Raw genomic sequence first — 19,222 nt, 5'->3', positions numbered from 1 at the left:
GTAGTTATGAAGCACTTTGTATATTGTTTAAAGAAGGGTTAGTTGGATAATAAGATCCTTTCTTTAAAAAACAAGTTTTTTTTGCCATCGTTTCTAATTTTTAAAAATTATCCTTTAGGGCACGAAAAAACATAACAATAACGCGACAATAACAACACTACACAAAAACAGGAAACTAACGTTTCGTTTGTTTCATGACATTGTGTAGTATTGTTATTCCGAAAATTGTATTATTTTGGTGATCATTTTAATTATGAATCTAATGTGTCTGATGTTTCCAAAATAGTTTCATTTTCAACACGAATAAAGTCATTATTGAGCCCTGAGGAGGGATGTATTAGAATTCGAAACGTTGGCAAGATAACAATTGCTTTTTTTAAGAAAAAAAATTCTTGTTACCTATGTAATCCTTATTCAAAAATATTGGATCACAAAACCAGCCATTTGGTATACATTATAACCTTATCTGAAGACGTTTCGTCAATTGAACCGAAAAATAACTTTGATGAAATACCAATCATCTAGCGGTCAACTCCCCTTATTTTGAAAATATCCCTTGAAAGAACTTCTTGTCCAAAATCGTATTTTCTCAAATATCTAACTCCACCCTCTACAACCTATCCGCCATTTCAGTCGACCGCCAACCCTGCCGTTAACCACAAAAGTATTTTTCATCGTAATTACTGTGGAAAGCAAATAAAAGTCCCGCTCACTTATATTTGATCAAAATGTGTAAACGAAGTACTTCATGAATTCCAGTTGGAGAATCGAGTGGCCTGCGCCTGACAAGCATGAACGCCCCTCTCGTAGCGGACCTACGCGAGGACATGGACCTGGACTGCCACTTTGACATGGGCACCGAAGAATTGTATGCCGTCAAGTGGTACAAGGACGACCACGAGTTCTTCAGGTGAGTGCTTTTGGAGAATGTCTGCAACTGAATATCGATTCGGTTGATACGCGGTTGCTATATGTTCTGGATATGTTCAATCGTTTTCGTGTTAGGAATCACACGTTAAAAGGTAAGACCTTGTTAGTCCTTAGCTTGCACAAGTTTCTCAACTTCTGAGAGTTCTCGTTCGAATGGGGGCGACAGCTGATTAACGGAAACACAGGTTTTAAACAGATTTTTTTAAACAGATATCAAAATTTATGGGGATGTGTACTTTATTAAATGTTCGCGTGAAATTCTTCCAGAAACATGATGTTTCAATCGTGAAAAATATTTTTATTGAAATGTTACTTTTAGCACCGCTACACTCCAATTATTGTAATGAGCTGATGTTAGCTTCATTTTCGACTCTCGTAGAGTCATTCATAAAATAAAACTGAACGAGCTCAAGAAGAATACTTCCTCTCTTCGCATTTTCTCTGAATGACAGCATGAATGACAAAACATTTTCTGACGATTCGAAATGAATATCATAGTAGCTGGTTTTTCTTTGTTGATTTTAGGTACATGCCGCGCAGAAAACCAAACACGATGTTATTTCCGGTAGCAGGCGTGCATTTAGCCTCCGCTGGGACGGATTGTAGTCAAACTCGCTGCAAAATTAAGCTCCAAAACCTCTCTAGGGCCCACAGCGGAGGAGCATACCGGTGCGAAATTTCCAGCGAAGCTCCAGCATTTCGTCTGGCCTCGGAAACGCATAATGTAACAGTTGCCGGTAAGTTTTTCATTTCTAAGATAGAGGCTGCAGTAATGAAAAGCAGATGCTCTGAAGAAAACTTTCGCACATGGCCGTATTAAAATTCAAAAATGAAAATGATGTTTACAATATGTTTCTTGATATTTTCAATTCTCATCGTGAAATTAAAATCATCAGAATTGAAGAAAGTTCTAGACCATAGTTCACTAATAAATTGTGACAGTTGATGAATATCAGAAATAGATTTTTCGGTAAGCAAAATATTGACCCCTATAATTTATATTTCTGGAAGAGTGATATAATTATAGGAATAAATTATTTGAAAAGTCGATCAACGAAGAAAATCAAGACAACTGAAATGGAAACGCGTGTCAAAAGAATATAATATCTTCTATATGTCACATTCGATAGTCTACAAGAATATATACATGGTGGGGCACCCCATACGACATGATCCCTGGGAGCCGAACCAATCATTAAATATTTTTTAGGACAACACAAGCACTTCAGAAAAATCCTTAAGGCGCTCTAAGAGCGGTGTCTGTGCGAAATAGTGAATCATAGTGGATTTGAATCACTGGAGATTATATCCATTTGGAAAAACGTTCTCAGAAGGTTAATTTCATATAAACGCAGTTTTCCGAATGAAATAATTCTTGAATAGTGGAGTTCGAGGTGTACTGAGCTGAACCTCAAAACAATGAGCAGCCACAGGCCGTATTTCTGATATGTACCGCTCTTGGTGGAATCAAATGTGAACGCTTCCCTTTAAAGTATCTATAGATTGAGTCTGCGGAAGGAAATTATTTTGGAATCTACAGGGTGGCTCAAAAAGTGTGACATAGTTTAGTTTTATTTTTTCAATGACACACCCTCTATTTCGTTACACTTTTGAATAGGTTAGGAAAAAAAGAATGATTTCATATGGAGTACTATGTACCTAACTATAACCAAGTTATTTTTTCAATGAAAATGCTAGGTACAATTGGAAACTGAATAACATCGAAATCTAAGGAAATCATCTCTTAGAATTCTGACCAAGCATAAAAGATGTTATTAAGTATTGATTTCGATAAAACTCATTTCCCAATATTATACAGAGTGTTGAACATTCATTGTATTTTTTTATAATTTCGCAAAGAGATAACTCTGTTATTTCAAATGAAACACCCTTTCTGATGTGAATTTCGTAGCGGTTTCTTTTGTGTTCAAATCAATCTAAAAAGAGTTGATGTCATCTGATGAGAACTTTTCAGTAACACTCCATTCTATCAATTTGGCTATGCTTATTTTTCGAATCGTATTCGGTTAATAACCCAAAAAACAGCGATGAAAATCATGAGACAATCATTATAAAATGCAGTGTATTGAATTTTCGTATGAATTATATCTTCAATTCCCCTGTGAAATCAATAATGAATTATATTTCGGTGTCAAATATGAGTTCCAATTTATTTCCACCCTACGTGAACATTATGTACACTAAAATGTCGATCCACTCAGGTGTATGGGAGTGGCCTCTGAAAATAACTTGAATTATCCTGTGAATATCGAATTCTATTATATTGGCAATTCTGTCAATGATGAGGAGTATTGTTCTGGAATGGTGAACTGTTAACTCCAACCATATGAAGATATACCGATTGACATGCTTTTTGGTTATACAGGAACGTCACTGATAACCCTGTGATTGGAGAAATTTCAATTCAATATCTTTTTTCTATGAGAGATTTATCGGAGAGATTCACTAATTGTATTTTTAAGGAAGACAGTTTCGAAGGATATCTTGAATCTACACGATTCAATCCTCCACAAGGGTTGAATGTTACCCAGATCGTGAATTGAACGTAAATAACAGTGCGTTTTAATCTTCCTCTTGAAGATGGTCACTTGATGATCGAAACACGTGTCGAAGTGTTGAATAGAAATATAACCCCAGTAATAATCATTACTACACCAAAGGTTCCAAACAGTGCATCAAAGTACATTTGATAAGGTTTATTTCCCATGAAGTAACCCGTAAAGCAGTGTGCGCCGCGGCGCCCTGGGGCTCCATGGAACCTTTACTGGGGCGCCGTGGGTCACGGGTGAGTCTCAAGGTACAACGTTTCACAGCATAGATAACTAAGAGTAAAGGTAATACGTTGGTACCTATTAATGAAAATCCTCTGATAATATGATAATATCAGCAATTGCAAAATGCAATCCGTTCAGATAGACACCTACCTACTTTTAATAATTAAATATCTAGTGTAGTCTTTACGTTCGGGGCGTCGCGATAACCTTCAAAAAACATAAGGGAGCCATGAATTCGAAAAGTTTAAGAAACACTGCCCCAAAGATAATTACAATATTTTATATGATGAAATTGGCCGATACTTGATGATACTAGATAAGGAGTATTGAAGCTGACCAATAGCTCTTGCCCAAAACTGTATATTGGCCAAACAGGTAGAACATCTTCCCAAAGAATTAAAGAGCATAGGAGTATTTTTGTAAATAGAAAGGCGAATTCCATATTTCCAAGAGAAGGACATGAGTTCAATCTTGATTACGGCGTGTTACATTCAGAAGAGAAGAGTTTGAAACTCAGTCTTCTAGAATGTTTAGAAATCAATAGATTCGAAAATTTGGGTAATTTACTGAATGCTCTATTAAAATTGAATAATTTTCCGTTACTAAATATTTTTTCGAATGTGGAAACTGAGACATGAGCTCAAGTAATTCAATTCATTACAAACTTAGGTAAAACTCATGTACTCCAGGTAATCCAAATTGTAAAATTAGGTATATCGAGCATTGAATATGTAGAATATAGTAAGTGAAGACACGCCCGAAGAAGCCATTGTATGGCGAAACACGTGTTGCGGTTTTGTAAAACTGATTAGTAAAAATGTAACATTGTAGTGGATTTTTTGAATAAGTTAACAATATTTTGAAAAATCGATGATATTCGACAGAATAGCTTGGAAATGAAAAAGTTTCAACCGATCTTGCATTTTGAACTGTAGCGAATCACCTGTCTCTTCTGCTACCCTACAACTGTTGAAACTTGGATAAAATAATATTATAAAATAACCGTCACCATCGACAAAGCATCCATATTTGATGTAATAATTCTCTGAATATATTTCAATATCCATTAGCATTGTTTATGTTATTAATTAAACAATATCAAAAAGGTAATTTCAATTGATAGTGATGCAGATATATAGTTCAAAATCGATGTGTATATGCAAATACGCAATAAAGCTTATCTTTGTTATTGTTGAGTATATACTAGTCCATCAAGTATTTCCCAGTTCGGTATACTGAGTTAATCAATATAATTTTAATTTGTTTCAATCAGCGTTCCAAAAAATGCAATATTTCTCATATTTGAAACATCACTTCAGTTTAAATCTGAACAAGATTGAAACACTACACTACACGTTAACCCATATACGCTGCCTGTTCAAAACATGTGGAATTTTAATTTTTCTTATATGTATCAATTCACCGATGTCTATTTTGTCCTCGAAGCAGTTCTGATATGCATTTTTTGGTATATCCTTGAGCTCTCTTAGTAATTAGGTTTCCATCTCCTCAATCGTCGCAAAACGCCGTCCTTCTATGGGTCTCCTCGATACTGGGAGAACAGATAAGTCGCATGGGGCCAAACCTGGTGAATATGCTGGCTGAGGCATGATTGCGTTGTTGTTTTTGGCAAAAATATCACGAACAAGCAATGGCGAGTGAGCAGGTGCATGCAAACACCATGATTTGATTTTGGTCGTGGCTCTCTCGGGCTTTTCTATTGAGACGATTGGTTTTGATATAATATCCATATACCTCAATCTGGATCACCGTTAATGTTATTCAACAATTTCCGAACGATGGTCATGCGACGGTTTTTTTGGTCGAAATTCAGCAATTTTGTAACGAACTTCGCTGCCACACGCTTCATGTCGAATATATCCATAAAACTTCCATGTCATTTTCCAACCGATATGCCGATATCAGCAGTATGAAGATAAACTTTGTTGTATAGGATTTGTTCAAACAATTTTGCTGGTGTGCATAACTTTTATGGAAATTCCCCTATAATTAGTGACATGCTTTTGATAAAGTTGATCATTGAGATATGTCTACCCTCTATATCCCTTGAGGACGCCGCTAACGAGCCATTGAAATAGGGATTTGCGACAAAGAACGCGAAAACACCGACAAAGAATGCCAAAATACTGCCAAAAGAACCGCTCCATGTCTTTTCTGATATTACGTTTAAGATAATATTATTAGGCGTCGGACTCGGGGTATTAATGTAATTTTCCATTCATATATTCTGTACGATGAGAAGATAATTAAAATTTGGTGAAAACTAATCTTGTTTAAATATTTTATTTTGGGATTATGTATCATCTGATGACGTTTTAAAGGCTCTATTGATTTGGATATCCAACCTATCCAAACATTATAATTCGTCTTTTGTTGTAAATAAGTTTGATATTATTATCATCATTTACACTGATAATATCAAATTGATCGTCGGTATGATAATGAAAATGGATAAAGTAATTGAAACATCACCAGATAAGTGTACAAATAGAATAGATTCCCGCGGTTAGAAATTTGAACATCTGTTTTTTTGGTTTTTTTGGCTTTCTACTACTACTAGAAAGCCAAAAACTTTCTTTCCCAAAAAAATTAATCACTCCTAAAAATATAACCCCTTCAATTTGAACATCTGATTTCGATTTGAACCGTGTTCAAAATTTTGCGTTGTTCGATGTTTCGGCTTCGGCTTTGACATTTTCAGGAAGTAGAAAAGTGTGGCTGCACTGAGAGATACACTTTATATATTCTTGTTGGTTTGGAAATGAAGATTCATATTCTTTATTGACATTTATAGTTGATTCAGAAACAATTTTATAGACTTAATGGGCATACTTACTTCGAATGAAACATTGCGATCATTTTGATCTGAAAAAAGTCTACAAGGATTCGTTGAGTGTTTCTTCACTGGATAGATCAGTTTCATTAGGATTGATGACAACTGGGATAATTTTTTCTGATAATGAGCCTATGCGATCATCCAGATCCCACATCTCTGCTTCGATCCTAATTGTTTTGTGGATACATTTTTCCCAAGCTTTTTGGTCGACTGTTTCCAGAGCACTGTATAGGTATTTCTTTACTCCACACAGCTTGAAGGTCTCATTATTCCTTGCGATGAATCCTTCAACTTGAGCCCAAACCAACTCAATTGGATGAGATCACAGTGAAAAGGCGGCAACCGAGGAACCGACATTCCTTTAATCTTCGCCATCTCATCGGTGACAAACCTGACGAATTTTGACTTTGACGTTTAGCCAAAATGAGGAGCTCCGCTTTTAACATAATAATAATAATAATAATAAGACGTTTATTAATCCGAATCCACAATTACATGACTAGTATAATAATACATATATTTTGTGATATACAGATTAATTGGCCTATTGTCAGCTTTCTGATACGAGATCAGGTGCTGTTGATGAGGCCCAGAGGGAAAATGCATATACTGAGACTAAGATTGAGATTATTATATTTCGAACATTATGAAAACTGTCAGGTGAGTACTAAATATCTTAATGTTGAGATAGCTTCTCTTTTACCATTCTTTTGAATGACGCCATCGATTTTGTGAAGTCAGTGATCCGAAATTTATTCAGAAGATTTGCCGTGCAGTATGTGATGGAACGTTTGAATATCTCTTTCTTATGGGAGGGTATAGTTATAATTCCTGTTCTACGAATATTTACATTGTGAACATGGCTTCTAAAGATGATTTTTTTGTGTAAATAAGGAGGTTTTTCGTATTTTAAGATTTTATAGAAGAAACAGGATGTATGAAGCAGTCTTCGATTATACATATTCATCCAACTTATTTCCTTCATTTTATGCGACACTCTCTGTCTTCGCCTTATACCAAATATCAACCTTACACAAGAATTTTGTAATTTCTGAATGCGCCCGGAATATCTATTATCTAAACACGGCCCATATATGCTATCACAGAAGTTCATGTGTGAGAGAAAAATTGAATCACATAGTTTTTTCTTTGTGCTTTGATTTAGAAATTTTCTCTGGGGGTAGATCATTTTCAAATTAGCATAGCCAATTCTCAACTTTGACGTGACATGCTCCGTGAATTTGAGTTTATTGTCAATTATCAAACCCAGATTTCTAGCGGATGTTCTGAAAGAAATAATCTCATTAGCTATACTAATGTTCAAAGATGCCTGCAATTCTTCTCTGATTCTATCATTACAAAAAAGTAGATTCAAGAGCTTTCATTTGTAACCACTCAGTAATATCTGCTTTCTTCCAACACGACGTAGTGTTTCAAGTGTTTTTAAGCACTCAATTTAATTTTTCACACAAAATTTGAAGCTAATTCTTTGATCCATTTTTTTCGATAGCAAAAATTGCCAAACACGCAAAACACTTTCAACTTTCATCTCTCTCACGAACAATCCAAATATGTGAATCTATGAACATATATTCGAGAGGAGTGTATCAACATAAAACAAATCTACGTGGTCCGCGAAATTTCAATATTCTCCTCTTTTTTTGAACAGTCTCTCTGCCTAATTTCAAATTTTTTCAATTATATTGGAAAGGGAACCCAACGACATGTCAAGTGTTTTCATTGTCAGTAATAATCAAGTTTTCTCTAAAAGCTTCCGAATAATTAAAAAATCATTCCCAACGTTCCCGGCTATCGATTTTCCACTGAAATCACTAATTCAAGGGTGTGAAAATTCAACCCTTCTTCGGAATACGGACCCACATAATGAAAGAAAACGCAAAAACAAAGCCTCCGTTGAATTATCTGGAACGGACAAAGGACTGAGATGAATTGGTTTCTTGGAATTACTTGGGAATAATTTAGCAGGAAAAATTCAACATTCTACTTTTTTGACCGCTTTCAACGCAATTTATAAGTGTCTTGATATTCTCAATATCGTTATGAATTATTATGAATGATAATTATCAAAGAGAAACTACATAATTGCATGAATGAAAATAAAGTAAAGTTATATATCAATAATAATCAAACGATAAACGATCAAACGATAATGATTTTCAAAATCAAATTCTGGGATCACTGGAAAAATTGAAAAGACAAATTATTTCAGAAAACCGGTGTCTACAATTTTCTTGTAGAGTAATTTGTCAATATTCACTTCACAAAGATACCAAAACGGTATTCTTCACTAATTACACGAGTTTTTTCCGGAACCACTTGAATGTGACGAGGGGGTTTTGAAAAGTTTCCGACCTATAGTTCGGAAATTTGTCATCAACTTGAATTTAAAAAATTTTGCATATTGAAAGGAATATGTATCATCTGATGACACTTCAAAGGCTCCATCTATTTTCCTTATCCAACCTATTTGAATCAAAACGTTATAATTTGTATAATATGAGTTGCAGTCCTCGTAGAACTGGTTCTCTTTCAGTGGAAGAGCTTCATGAAGCAAGAGCCGAATCGATCCCTCTACGAAACCCTTCTCCACTTGGAAGGATCGATCGCAGCTTGAGAAATGGTTCTAATGGAGATTCTGTGAAACATGTTCTTCCTTACGAATCAGTAGATAGTTGTCCTGAAAATCTAGAGAAGAAAATTGGATTGGATAATCAATGAAACACTTGCTACATGAATAGCATTTTACAATTGTTGTTCATGACGAAGGATTCCAAGAACGAATTTTCAATGATGAACGAGAACGGGAATGTTTCCTACTTATTCATCAAACTCAAACACCTATTCATGCAGCTGCAGTTTCGTAAGAAGGTATCATCTTTCCCTCCAACCGATTTCTTGGAGTCTTTGAAGTCCACTAGATACTCGTTAGGACAACAACAGGATTGTTCCGAATTCTTGGTGTTCTTGTTGAATACTCTTCGTGAGCGAAACAATAGCAAAATCAATACTCTTGACCGCTCTGGATTGAATGATTCCGTACAGTCCATTTGTGGTAAATGTTCAAGACGTACCGAAAACTTATGTGAATTTCTGGAACTTCATCTAGCTTTTCCTAAAATGACTAATAACCAGTCCGTGCACAGCTTATTGTTAAATAATCTGAAAATGGAATTTTCAACAGGTGATGATCGACTGTATTGTCAAACATGCGCCAAACTAACTGACTGGTATAAGGAAACGAGTATAGCTGAGGCACCACTAATAATAACACTGATGATTTTCAAACAAGACTCTACCTCTAACGGAAGCAAGAAACTCTTTGGAAGGTTCGAAATAGATGAACATTTCAACCTAGCAGACCACTATTATAATATTCATGCAGTCATTGTTCACAGTGGTTCTGGCGTTGAATTTGGTCATTATTACGCCTTGGTCAAAGAAGAAACAGACTGGTTTGAATTTGACGATAGTCGTATCACGAAGTGTTCTGGCGATGCATTGAATTTATTGGAGCCTCTGGAGACACCCTACATTTTGTTTTATAAGAGAGAGGACATTGTTAGATCAAGATCTTCAGATGATGTGGTGCTGCAGGTTTTTCCGGGTTTTCTTGCAGCTGAAAAAGCAAATGCGCCACTGGAATCAATGAAGTCGCCCCGGAGGCCAATTAATTTTCATTGTTGTTTTTATTTTATTTTTATCGTTGTTTCAATAAAAGGTTAAATTTGTAGTTATAATTCGTCTTTTGGTGTAAATAAGTTTGATATTATTATCATTGACACTGATAATATCAAATTGAGCGTCGGTATGATAATGAAGATGGATAAAGTAATCGAAACATCACCAGATAAGTGTACAAATAGTGAAGTTTTGAAGCCTATAGTTTTATGGCAGTCATACGCATATGCGCATCTTTAATTTTTTCAAGAAAAACAAAAATATCTCGTGAATGGATGATCAAAAACAAAATTTCCTTAGTGCATGAAGTAGGGAACAAAATTCAAACTTATCTTAACTTCAAAAGAGCCTGAAAGTTGGAGCAAAACAACCCCAACACCAGGTGCTCACCGTCGATTCTTCATCGGCAAGACTAGATGTTACTTTGGAATAAGAAATCTGGCATACAGTAGGTGATATTAGTTTCGAGTTCTACAAAATTTCAGACTCTGAAATAACACAATACACACATACACAATAGTCAATAAATTATTTTCTTATTTTGGATTAGGATTAAGCAAGCAATGCTTCTATGAGACCCGAATTGAAGAAAGTATTTTTTGTGATCCAACACAAGACAGCGCCGTAGGTCCTATCAGTAGTATAAGGCTGAACTATAAACGTTTTTCGGTACTCAACTGTACCTAAAAACAAACCTCAATGAGTAACTACGATGACATCTTTCCTTAGGACGACGCCATCTATGGGATCAAAAGAAGCCTCAATCCAGAAACGATACTCCTTAAAACAGTCTGTTACAATGGTTATTGCTGCCTAAATTTGCTGTAGGTCTCAGCAATGGTGGTAGACTGAACCATTATTGTAGCGCTGTCTGGTATTGAATAACAAATTTTCTATTTTTGAGTTCTGGTCTAATCTACTTGCTTAACAATAAAAGCTGAAGTGAAAGGCAGTGGACGAACCTCAATCAGCGGTCAATGTTGCACCTTGACAATGCAATTATTTGCCTTGAAGAGCCTAATTCATCTGAAATCATAGTGGATTGAGTTTTATGTCGATGTATCTTCGTGAGATGACATGTATGTCATGTATATCCACCAATTTTTGTGAGTGTAATAATCATAATGATTATTACACATGGGCTGATAAGTTCAGGGCCTAAGGCAAATAACGCGTTTTTTTTGTTTAAAATTAGCTTTACTTATCAACGTAATCTCCATCAAGAGCCACACATTCATTCCAGCGCCGCTATAAAATTACAATACCACTTTGGTGGAATCTGCACTGACAACAGACAAGCTCTATTAGCTTCGAACAGACAAAGCCTCGGTAGATAATTATCCTGAGGTGGGTTAAAAGATACGACAGGAGTAAAGGTAATCGCATTGCCGACTCTTCAGCCAAGGAATTGGCTGGACTAAGAATTTTAGGACCCAGTGGCACCTACGGCCTGAAGACTTCGACAATTGTGAAACTAGCCAAATGTTACACCCATGCTTAATCCCTAAAGAGATGGGATGGAATCAAAGGATGCAATCTTGCCAGGATCACCCTGAGCGACCCTGGGAAGCTGGCGCCGAAGAAATATGTGGCAATGATCAGGAAAAATTCACGCCTGACAGTTGGATTTCTGACTGGCCACTGTCAACTAAGGAAACACCTCCATGATATGGGGCTAGTGGACACACCTCTATGCAGGATGTGTGAACAGGAAGATGAGACAGTCAGGCATATCCTATGCGAGCGCCCGGAGTTATGGTCAACAAGAGAGTGTATGTTCGGCAAGTCTTGGCCTACACCTGCCGATATGAAGGAGATGTCTCCAAATGACCTGTTTACCTTCCTGGAAAGGACAGAATGACCTAGGAGGACAACTCCTCGAGAGGATGTACAATGGGTCACATGTGGCCTAAGTGCTGTAGGCTTACACTCACCCTCCCTACTCTACAGATACCACTTTGGTGGAACAATACATATTTTGCGTCAAAATAACCTCTTCATTCAAGCGAGATTTTTTACCGGTGATAATTTTTTTGAGGTCTGCAAACAGCTATAAGCCGCTGAGAGCCAAATCTGGTGAATATGGTATATGTGGGAGCAATTCAAAGTCCATTGCATGCAATTTTGCTATCGTTTTCATTGGTTTGTAACACTGTGCTTGACGAAGCAGCACATTATCTTTCTTCAATTGGGGTCGTTTTTTTGCAATTTTGCCTTTCAAACGCTCCTGTAGCGGTATACGTCATTCACTGTTAATGTTATTTCAATTCTCAAGATAGTCGTTGAATATAACACCACGAACATCCCAAAATACCGAGAGCATAACCTTTCCAACCGATTGTTATGCTTCCGGGCATATGTTATGCTTCCGAATTTCACCAGTTGCTCTTCACTCAGATTGACGATCGTTTTGATTCTGGAGTGGAGTGATGTATCCATGTTTTATCCATTGACACATGTCAACTCAGAAATTACGGTTTGTTATGTTTGAACATGACCAAATACTACTCAGAATCATCAAAACTTCCTTGTTCTTGGTCAACAATGAGCTCTCTGAACTCTGAACAGGGGTTTTTCATAGTTAAATGCTCATGCAATATGAAGCCAACACATCTCTTTAATGTCGGCTGACTCACGCGACTTTACTTTTCGATTATTCAAAATTATTTTGTGGATTTTTTTATGTTTCCTGGTGTTACTGCCTCATTTGAACGTCCACTGCGTTCTACATCAACGGTGTCTCTACGACCACGTTGAAGTCAGCAAACCAACGTTCAGTTGTTATTTCTGATGGAGCTGAGTCCTTCTAACACTTCTCAAGCCATTGCTTCGCTTGAACGTAATTTTATTTCCATCAACAAGCAGTGTAAAATCAAAACACGAAATATGCATAGATTTATTCGACAGTATTCAGAATCAATCATTCAGTTTTCTTCTGATATGGAATTACTATATGAAAAAAATTATACATTCACTTTCATGTTTTTCTCCGTTCTGGAAATAATTTTATACTATTGGGTGATGAAGACAATAACTAATATCAATGAAATTACAAGGAAGTATCTTCTAAGATATAGTTTGAAAAATCCAATATTAAAATAGTCCTTCCTCCTTCCATATAATTTTATTTATCATCGCATTTTTCATTTTCACAAGGAGTAACAATTTCGATTCAACGTTTTCACACCTTTTTCTTTTGTACATTAATCACAACGATAAAATGAAATATGCTTTTTCCTTCGCGACTTACTCTTAAAGCTTGAGCTTCTGAATTATCTCGTACTTGAATCATTACCCGACAAATATTTTCATAAAGCTCTCAATACCATTCGGGAATGGTTCGTAGCGCATCACAATGCTCCATTTGGAATGAAATAATTTTCATTGTTTAGGAATGAAGAATGATTTTTCTGGGAGATATTCATTACTGAATTATTCAACCTATGCGTCTCTATGAATTTTGAATTCCACTTGGAATGACTCAAAGAGTAAAATTGGATCAGTCGGATGTTGCCAACTTCGAAAGTCCTACCAGATGAATTATGAGGACTTCAGAAAGTCATTTCACAAACTTCCATCCAGGACTATAGTTCATTCTATATCATATATATCTATATCACATGTATCTATATCATATTTTCCCTAGAGTGGAATTGAGGTACAGTAGTTTCAGTGTTGAGAGTTGAAAAAGTCGAGAATGCCGGAATATTTTCGGATGAGTTTTGGGTCCATGATTTCAAATCTGAAAACATTAATGGGATTTTCCTAAGAGCTCTACAGATTCTTCAGAGTCTTCTGCAGATATGAAAGATCTTCAATAGATAAAATATCACTCCCGTATCTTTCGATATACCGGCGGCAATTCTCAATCTTATCTAGGGTTGATCTGAGTAACATACATTGCTCGCTACACTTAAAATTTCACCGGATGCGAAATCGGGACTTTAATTTCATTATCAATTAGCGACCCACCACGGCTTTGCACGAGTGCAATATAGATATGAACGCGTCCGATCGCTGCTAATTATGAAGTGGCTGCCATAGGAGAAATCACGACCTTCGACTCACCAGCCCCCAGCCTGTACCTCCGCAACCGCTTTGTCCCTGCATTTTGAATCCCTAATATCTTCGAAAATATTCATTTCAATAACATGCAGTTAGGCTTCGTAAAAAAGTTAAGGATGGAAAACGGTCATTGTGGGTTTTCCCTGAGAGATAGATATATGCCATCGCGGAATTTTTTATACACCTTCTTGAGGTGAACAATACTGTATTACATTTTTGTATCTATCTCGTAGGGTTCAGCCAGCGTTTTCAATGTCAGCACAAAAAATGTGTTTTTGTGCAACTTTAATTAAAAATGGCATTTTTAATGGTTGTCAAGAGTATCAAAAGATGATGTTCACAAAGTAGCGTGTTGAAAATATTTTGAACACAATTTTTTCAACCAAATAGCAATAAACAAAACATAATTTTTCAATTTTCAAGATAGTTTTATTATGAACAATAGATGCAGATACAATTGAATTCTGTTACGAATGTATTAGGTATATATATTAATAACATTATTATTATTTATGAACAATAATATGAAAAGTACTAATGGAACAACTGCTAATATTGATACCATGCGATGTTGAAGAGTCTTGTGATATATTGGAGTTGATACCCTCATGGGCAATAACATTTAATTCTTGAAGTGAAGAGGGCGATGCTGTAATGCTGGAGCTGGAGTTTGGTATTATTCTTTCAGCAATAGTTTTTTTATAAGAAATATATTGATAGCTCAATACCCTCAGCTACTGTTGAAGACTTCCATCCTCTGTGCTTCTCAATATCCGTTATATTTGCTCCTGATTCTGCTAGCAAAGAAGCAGAAGTATTTCTGAAACAGTGACCTGTATATTCCTTTGGTTCCGGGACGTTCAGAAACTCAGCAATAGTAGAGGGCTTGGGAAAATTTCCTCTACCATTGCTGGTTTAGTACTGCATTTATAGTTTGAGTATTTCAGAAGAAAAACCGTTTATGATTGATAACAGAAGGGCGTAATGCAACGTATTTATCAAAATATTCAATGTTTTTTCCAGCAATGCAAAACGAACGACCTATTTTCGTTTTTGTATTTGGAATTTCAAAAATCAATGATTTATTCATCAACTAAAGTCTTCTATTATCAAATTGGAACAGATTTTCACGCCGGCAGGATCCATATATTCCGAAAATAGTAGCGACTTTTATCATCGAATATTTTTCATCTGGCGCCTCATTTATAAACTTCTGGACTCATTGAAACGTAAGAGTTTTTGATTTTTGACTTATAACTTTCATTTTTCCGCTTGAAAATGCCTGAAATATTTGCTTGTATTAACACCATTTTTAACGAGCGCACTCGACTTCATCATTGAAAACCTGCTCCACAAAGATGACGAGTTCCATATTTTTGATTTCTCTTCTAGATAGGCTAAGAAGACAGTTTCGCTGAAATTGCTTTCGACGTTGAGTCTACACCAGTTGAGAGAATTAGAATATGCGATGTCGTACTGTTGAGCCGATTTTTTTGGTAGCCAATCCATTGAAACTCTTTTTGCAGCCTCCACAATATCGTCAGGAACGCACAATTTCTCACTATTGCTCTCCATTATGCAAACACCAACACCACAAACACCAGCAAAAACCTTACATGTGACTTTAAATAAAACGCGTGAGCTGTAAACAATACTGTTTGTTGATAATCAGGTGATTCGGCGTCACCTGGCACGGCCACTTCATAGCTAATGCCATAACATGAAAATACTTAACTGACAAGAGATGTCAAAATATTTTTTTTTAGAAATATTAAATTTATCTATTTCATTATGAAAACAGGACAGTTGTACAAAAAACTTGGTCAGTGTTTCCCTACTACATTATACATGCTTTATACATATGAACATTCCTTTTGAATCACTTCGTGTATTAAAAAACCCGCATCGATATCCTTTACGTATTTTGAAAGATCTAAGCATACCTACATAGGGACAGACAGCGGGAAGCGACTTTTTTTAATACTATATAGTGATACGGATTTTTGCCAAGAAATTTTCATTAACAGTTTTTTGTTAGAGGCGTTTTCATTCGTTCCCACCATTTTGAATGAATATAATCCAGAAAATATTGATTTAATGTTTGTGACTAATATTCTCAATGAATATTGTCAATTCTATCCGAATATTCCTTTTCTTTTCATTAAATTACATGATGTTCTGCTAGTTTATCAGCTATTTACCCCACCTTTTACTTTCGTTTCTGGGTTGAAAATTTACCTTTGCAACTATCGGAAGCCTAACTTTTGTTCAAAATACATAAACGGAATAAAATCCTCATACATTCAGTTGATTGTTTTGTCTTTCATTGTATTTTTCATTGAGCCGACAACACTTTTCGAAGTCCATTGAAATTTCTGATTAGATATTAATCAAAATTCAAATATCACAATGAAACAGCGATTAAAATTTTCAATACAGGAACTGGAAAAAGTATCCAGACTCAATAAACTCGTTATTCCGTCAATTTAACAAATTTATTGGAATTCATTCAAACGTCCCAAAGGAATTCATGTTTCATACCAACTATTCCAATTGCTGCGAAATGTTTCAACATAATTTCGAAGCAATTATTAATGCGAAACATTAAAAGTAGCAGGTTGCTGGAGTAAAGGTGGAATATGAAATGAGTTCTGTAATTCGATAGTCGCTGGAAATCATTGAAGTGTTGAAAGGACCGGTGAAATATTTATTTTAATTTATTTGCACCAGAAGTGGATGGAGCCTTACGGAAAATTGATTTCAGTATTTTCAACTAACCCAATAGTTTCTAATTAGTCAGTGGGCTATGCTTAAAGACGTGCAGTAAACAAATCTAAAGAAATGAACTTTAAATGTTCAAGCCCGTCTCGAAGATACCTACACAGTAGGTTGAATGGACTGACGCCTATCAGAAAACAACTACTCCACTAGCTAATACCACGAACGGCGTTATATTATATCTGACAGGCGTCAGTGCAGGAATCTTCACAGGGAATTTCCTGAATATGCAATTGGCAATACAACTGAAAGAATCGACCTTCAATTTTGGAAAGGGCACACTTGCAGACCTGTTTCGGACTCCTTAATTACTCGTCAGTGCAAGATAGTGACCAGCATCGACCTAAAGTCAATGATATTCCATAATTGAAAATAGAAATTCATTCAGAGTATTTCATTCCTCGTCTTAAGTTGGGGCGAACATCAAAAATGTCACTCCATCTAGTGGAAGAGGTACTAACCAACTGCATATCCGAAATCTGCAAGAAGATTCCTTCACTGACGCCTATCGGATATAATCCAACGCTGTTCGTGGTATTAGCCAGTGGAGTAGTTGTTTTCTGATAGGCGTCAGTCCATTCAATCTACTGTGTAGGTATATCCGAGACGAGCTTGAACATTTAAAGTTCATTTTTTTAGATTTGTTTACTGCCTGTCTTCAAGCATAGCCCACTGACTAAAAAGAAAGTTGTTTCTTTCTTATTCAGAGGAATCGGGCAAATTTCCGATATGCAGTTGGTTAGTATCTCGTCCACTAGATGGAGTGACATTTTTGATGTTCGTTCCAACCTAAGACGAGGAATGAAATACTCTGAAAGAATTTCGATTTTCAATTATGAAATGTCATTGACTTTAGCTCGATGAAGGTCACTATCTTGCACTGACGAGTGGCTAATGAGCCCGAAACCGGTCTGCAAGTGTGCCCGTTCCAAAATTGAAGGTCGACTCTTTCAGATGTATTGCCAATTGCATATGCAAAACATTTTCTGTGAAGATTTCTGCACTGGAACCTGTCAGATATAGTCCAATAGAATAGAATAGAATAGAATAGAATAGAATAGAATAGAATGGAATGGAATGGAATGGAATGGAATGGAATGGAATGGAATGGAATGGAATGGAATGGAATGGAATGGAATGGAATGGAATGGAATGGAATGGAATGGAATGGAATGGAATGGAATGGAATGGAATGGAATGGAATGGAATGGAATGGAATGGAATGGAATGGAATGGAATGGAATGGAATGGAATGGAATGGAATGGAATGGAATGGAATGGAATGGAATGGAATGGAATGGAATGGAATGGAATGGAATGGAATGGAATGGAATGGAATGGAATGGAATGGAATGGAATGGAATGGAATGGAATGGAATGGAATGGAATGGAATGGAATGGAATGGAATGGAATGGAATGGAATGGAATGGAATGGAATGGAATGGAATGGAATGGAATGGAATGGAATGGAATGGAATGGAATGAATGGAATGAAATGGATTGGAATGGAATGTAATAGAATAGAATAGAAAAGAATAGAATAGAATAGAATAGAATGAAATGAAATGGAATGGAATGGAATGGAATGGAATGGAATAGAATAGAATGAAATGAAATGGAATGGAATGGAATGGAATGGAATGGAATGGAATGGAATGGAATGGAATGGAATGGAATGGAATGGAATGGAATGGAATGGAATGGAATGGAATGGAATGGAATGGAATGGAATGGAATGGAATGGAATGGAATGGAATGGAATGGAATGGAATGGAATGGAATGGAATGGAATGGAATGGAATGGAATGGAATGGAATGGAATGGAATGGAATGGAATGGAATGGAATGGAATGGAATGGAATGGAATGGAATGGAATGGAATGGAATAGAATGGAATAGAATAGAATAGAATAGAATTTATTGTTTCATTAAAATACATAGATATAATAAATGAGCATAGAGAGTATAGCGCATCACAATTATAGTACCTACCTTATGATATTTTGGAATAATGATATATATGATACAGTTTAATATACATATATAGATACCATTTCTGTGTACAGTGAATACAACGCACCACGATATGTGTAATAA

At 35.9% G+C, this 19,222-nt stretch overlaps 1 protein-coding gene across 1 annotated transcript in view; it reads left to right on the top strand.

The window, feature by feature from the left end:
• The first annotated feature begins 763 nt into the window (after positions 1 to 763).
• LOC111507392 (uncharacterized) overlaps positions 764 to 19,222 on the top strand; it is a 128,229-nt gene continuing 109,770 nt past the window's right edge. The window contains exons 1-2 of the mRNA XM_023162690.2: positions 764 to 910; positions 1,456 to 1,667. Coding sequence (XP_023018458.2) covers positions 792 to 910; positions 1,456 to 1,667 — 331 coding nt within the window. The 5' untranslated portion in view covers positions 764 to 791. The remainder of the gene's footprint in view (positions 911 to 1,455; positions 1,668 to 19,222) is intronic.

The sequence above is a fragment of the Leptinotarsa decemlineata genome, unplaced genomic scaffold (genome assembly GCF_025532065.1).
Source record: "Leptinotarsa decemlineata unplaced genomic scaffold, Ldec_3_MD MMD2_tig00026314_RagTag_RagTag, whole genome shotgun sequence".
Taxonomy (NCBI): domain Eukaryota; kingdom Metazoa; phylum Arthropoda; class Insecta; order Coleoptera; family Chrysomelidae; genus Leptinotarsa; species Leptinotarsa decemlineata.
Note: the sequence above shows the minus strand (reverse complement) of the source record. Positions and strands in the feature narration are given on the sequence as shown.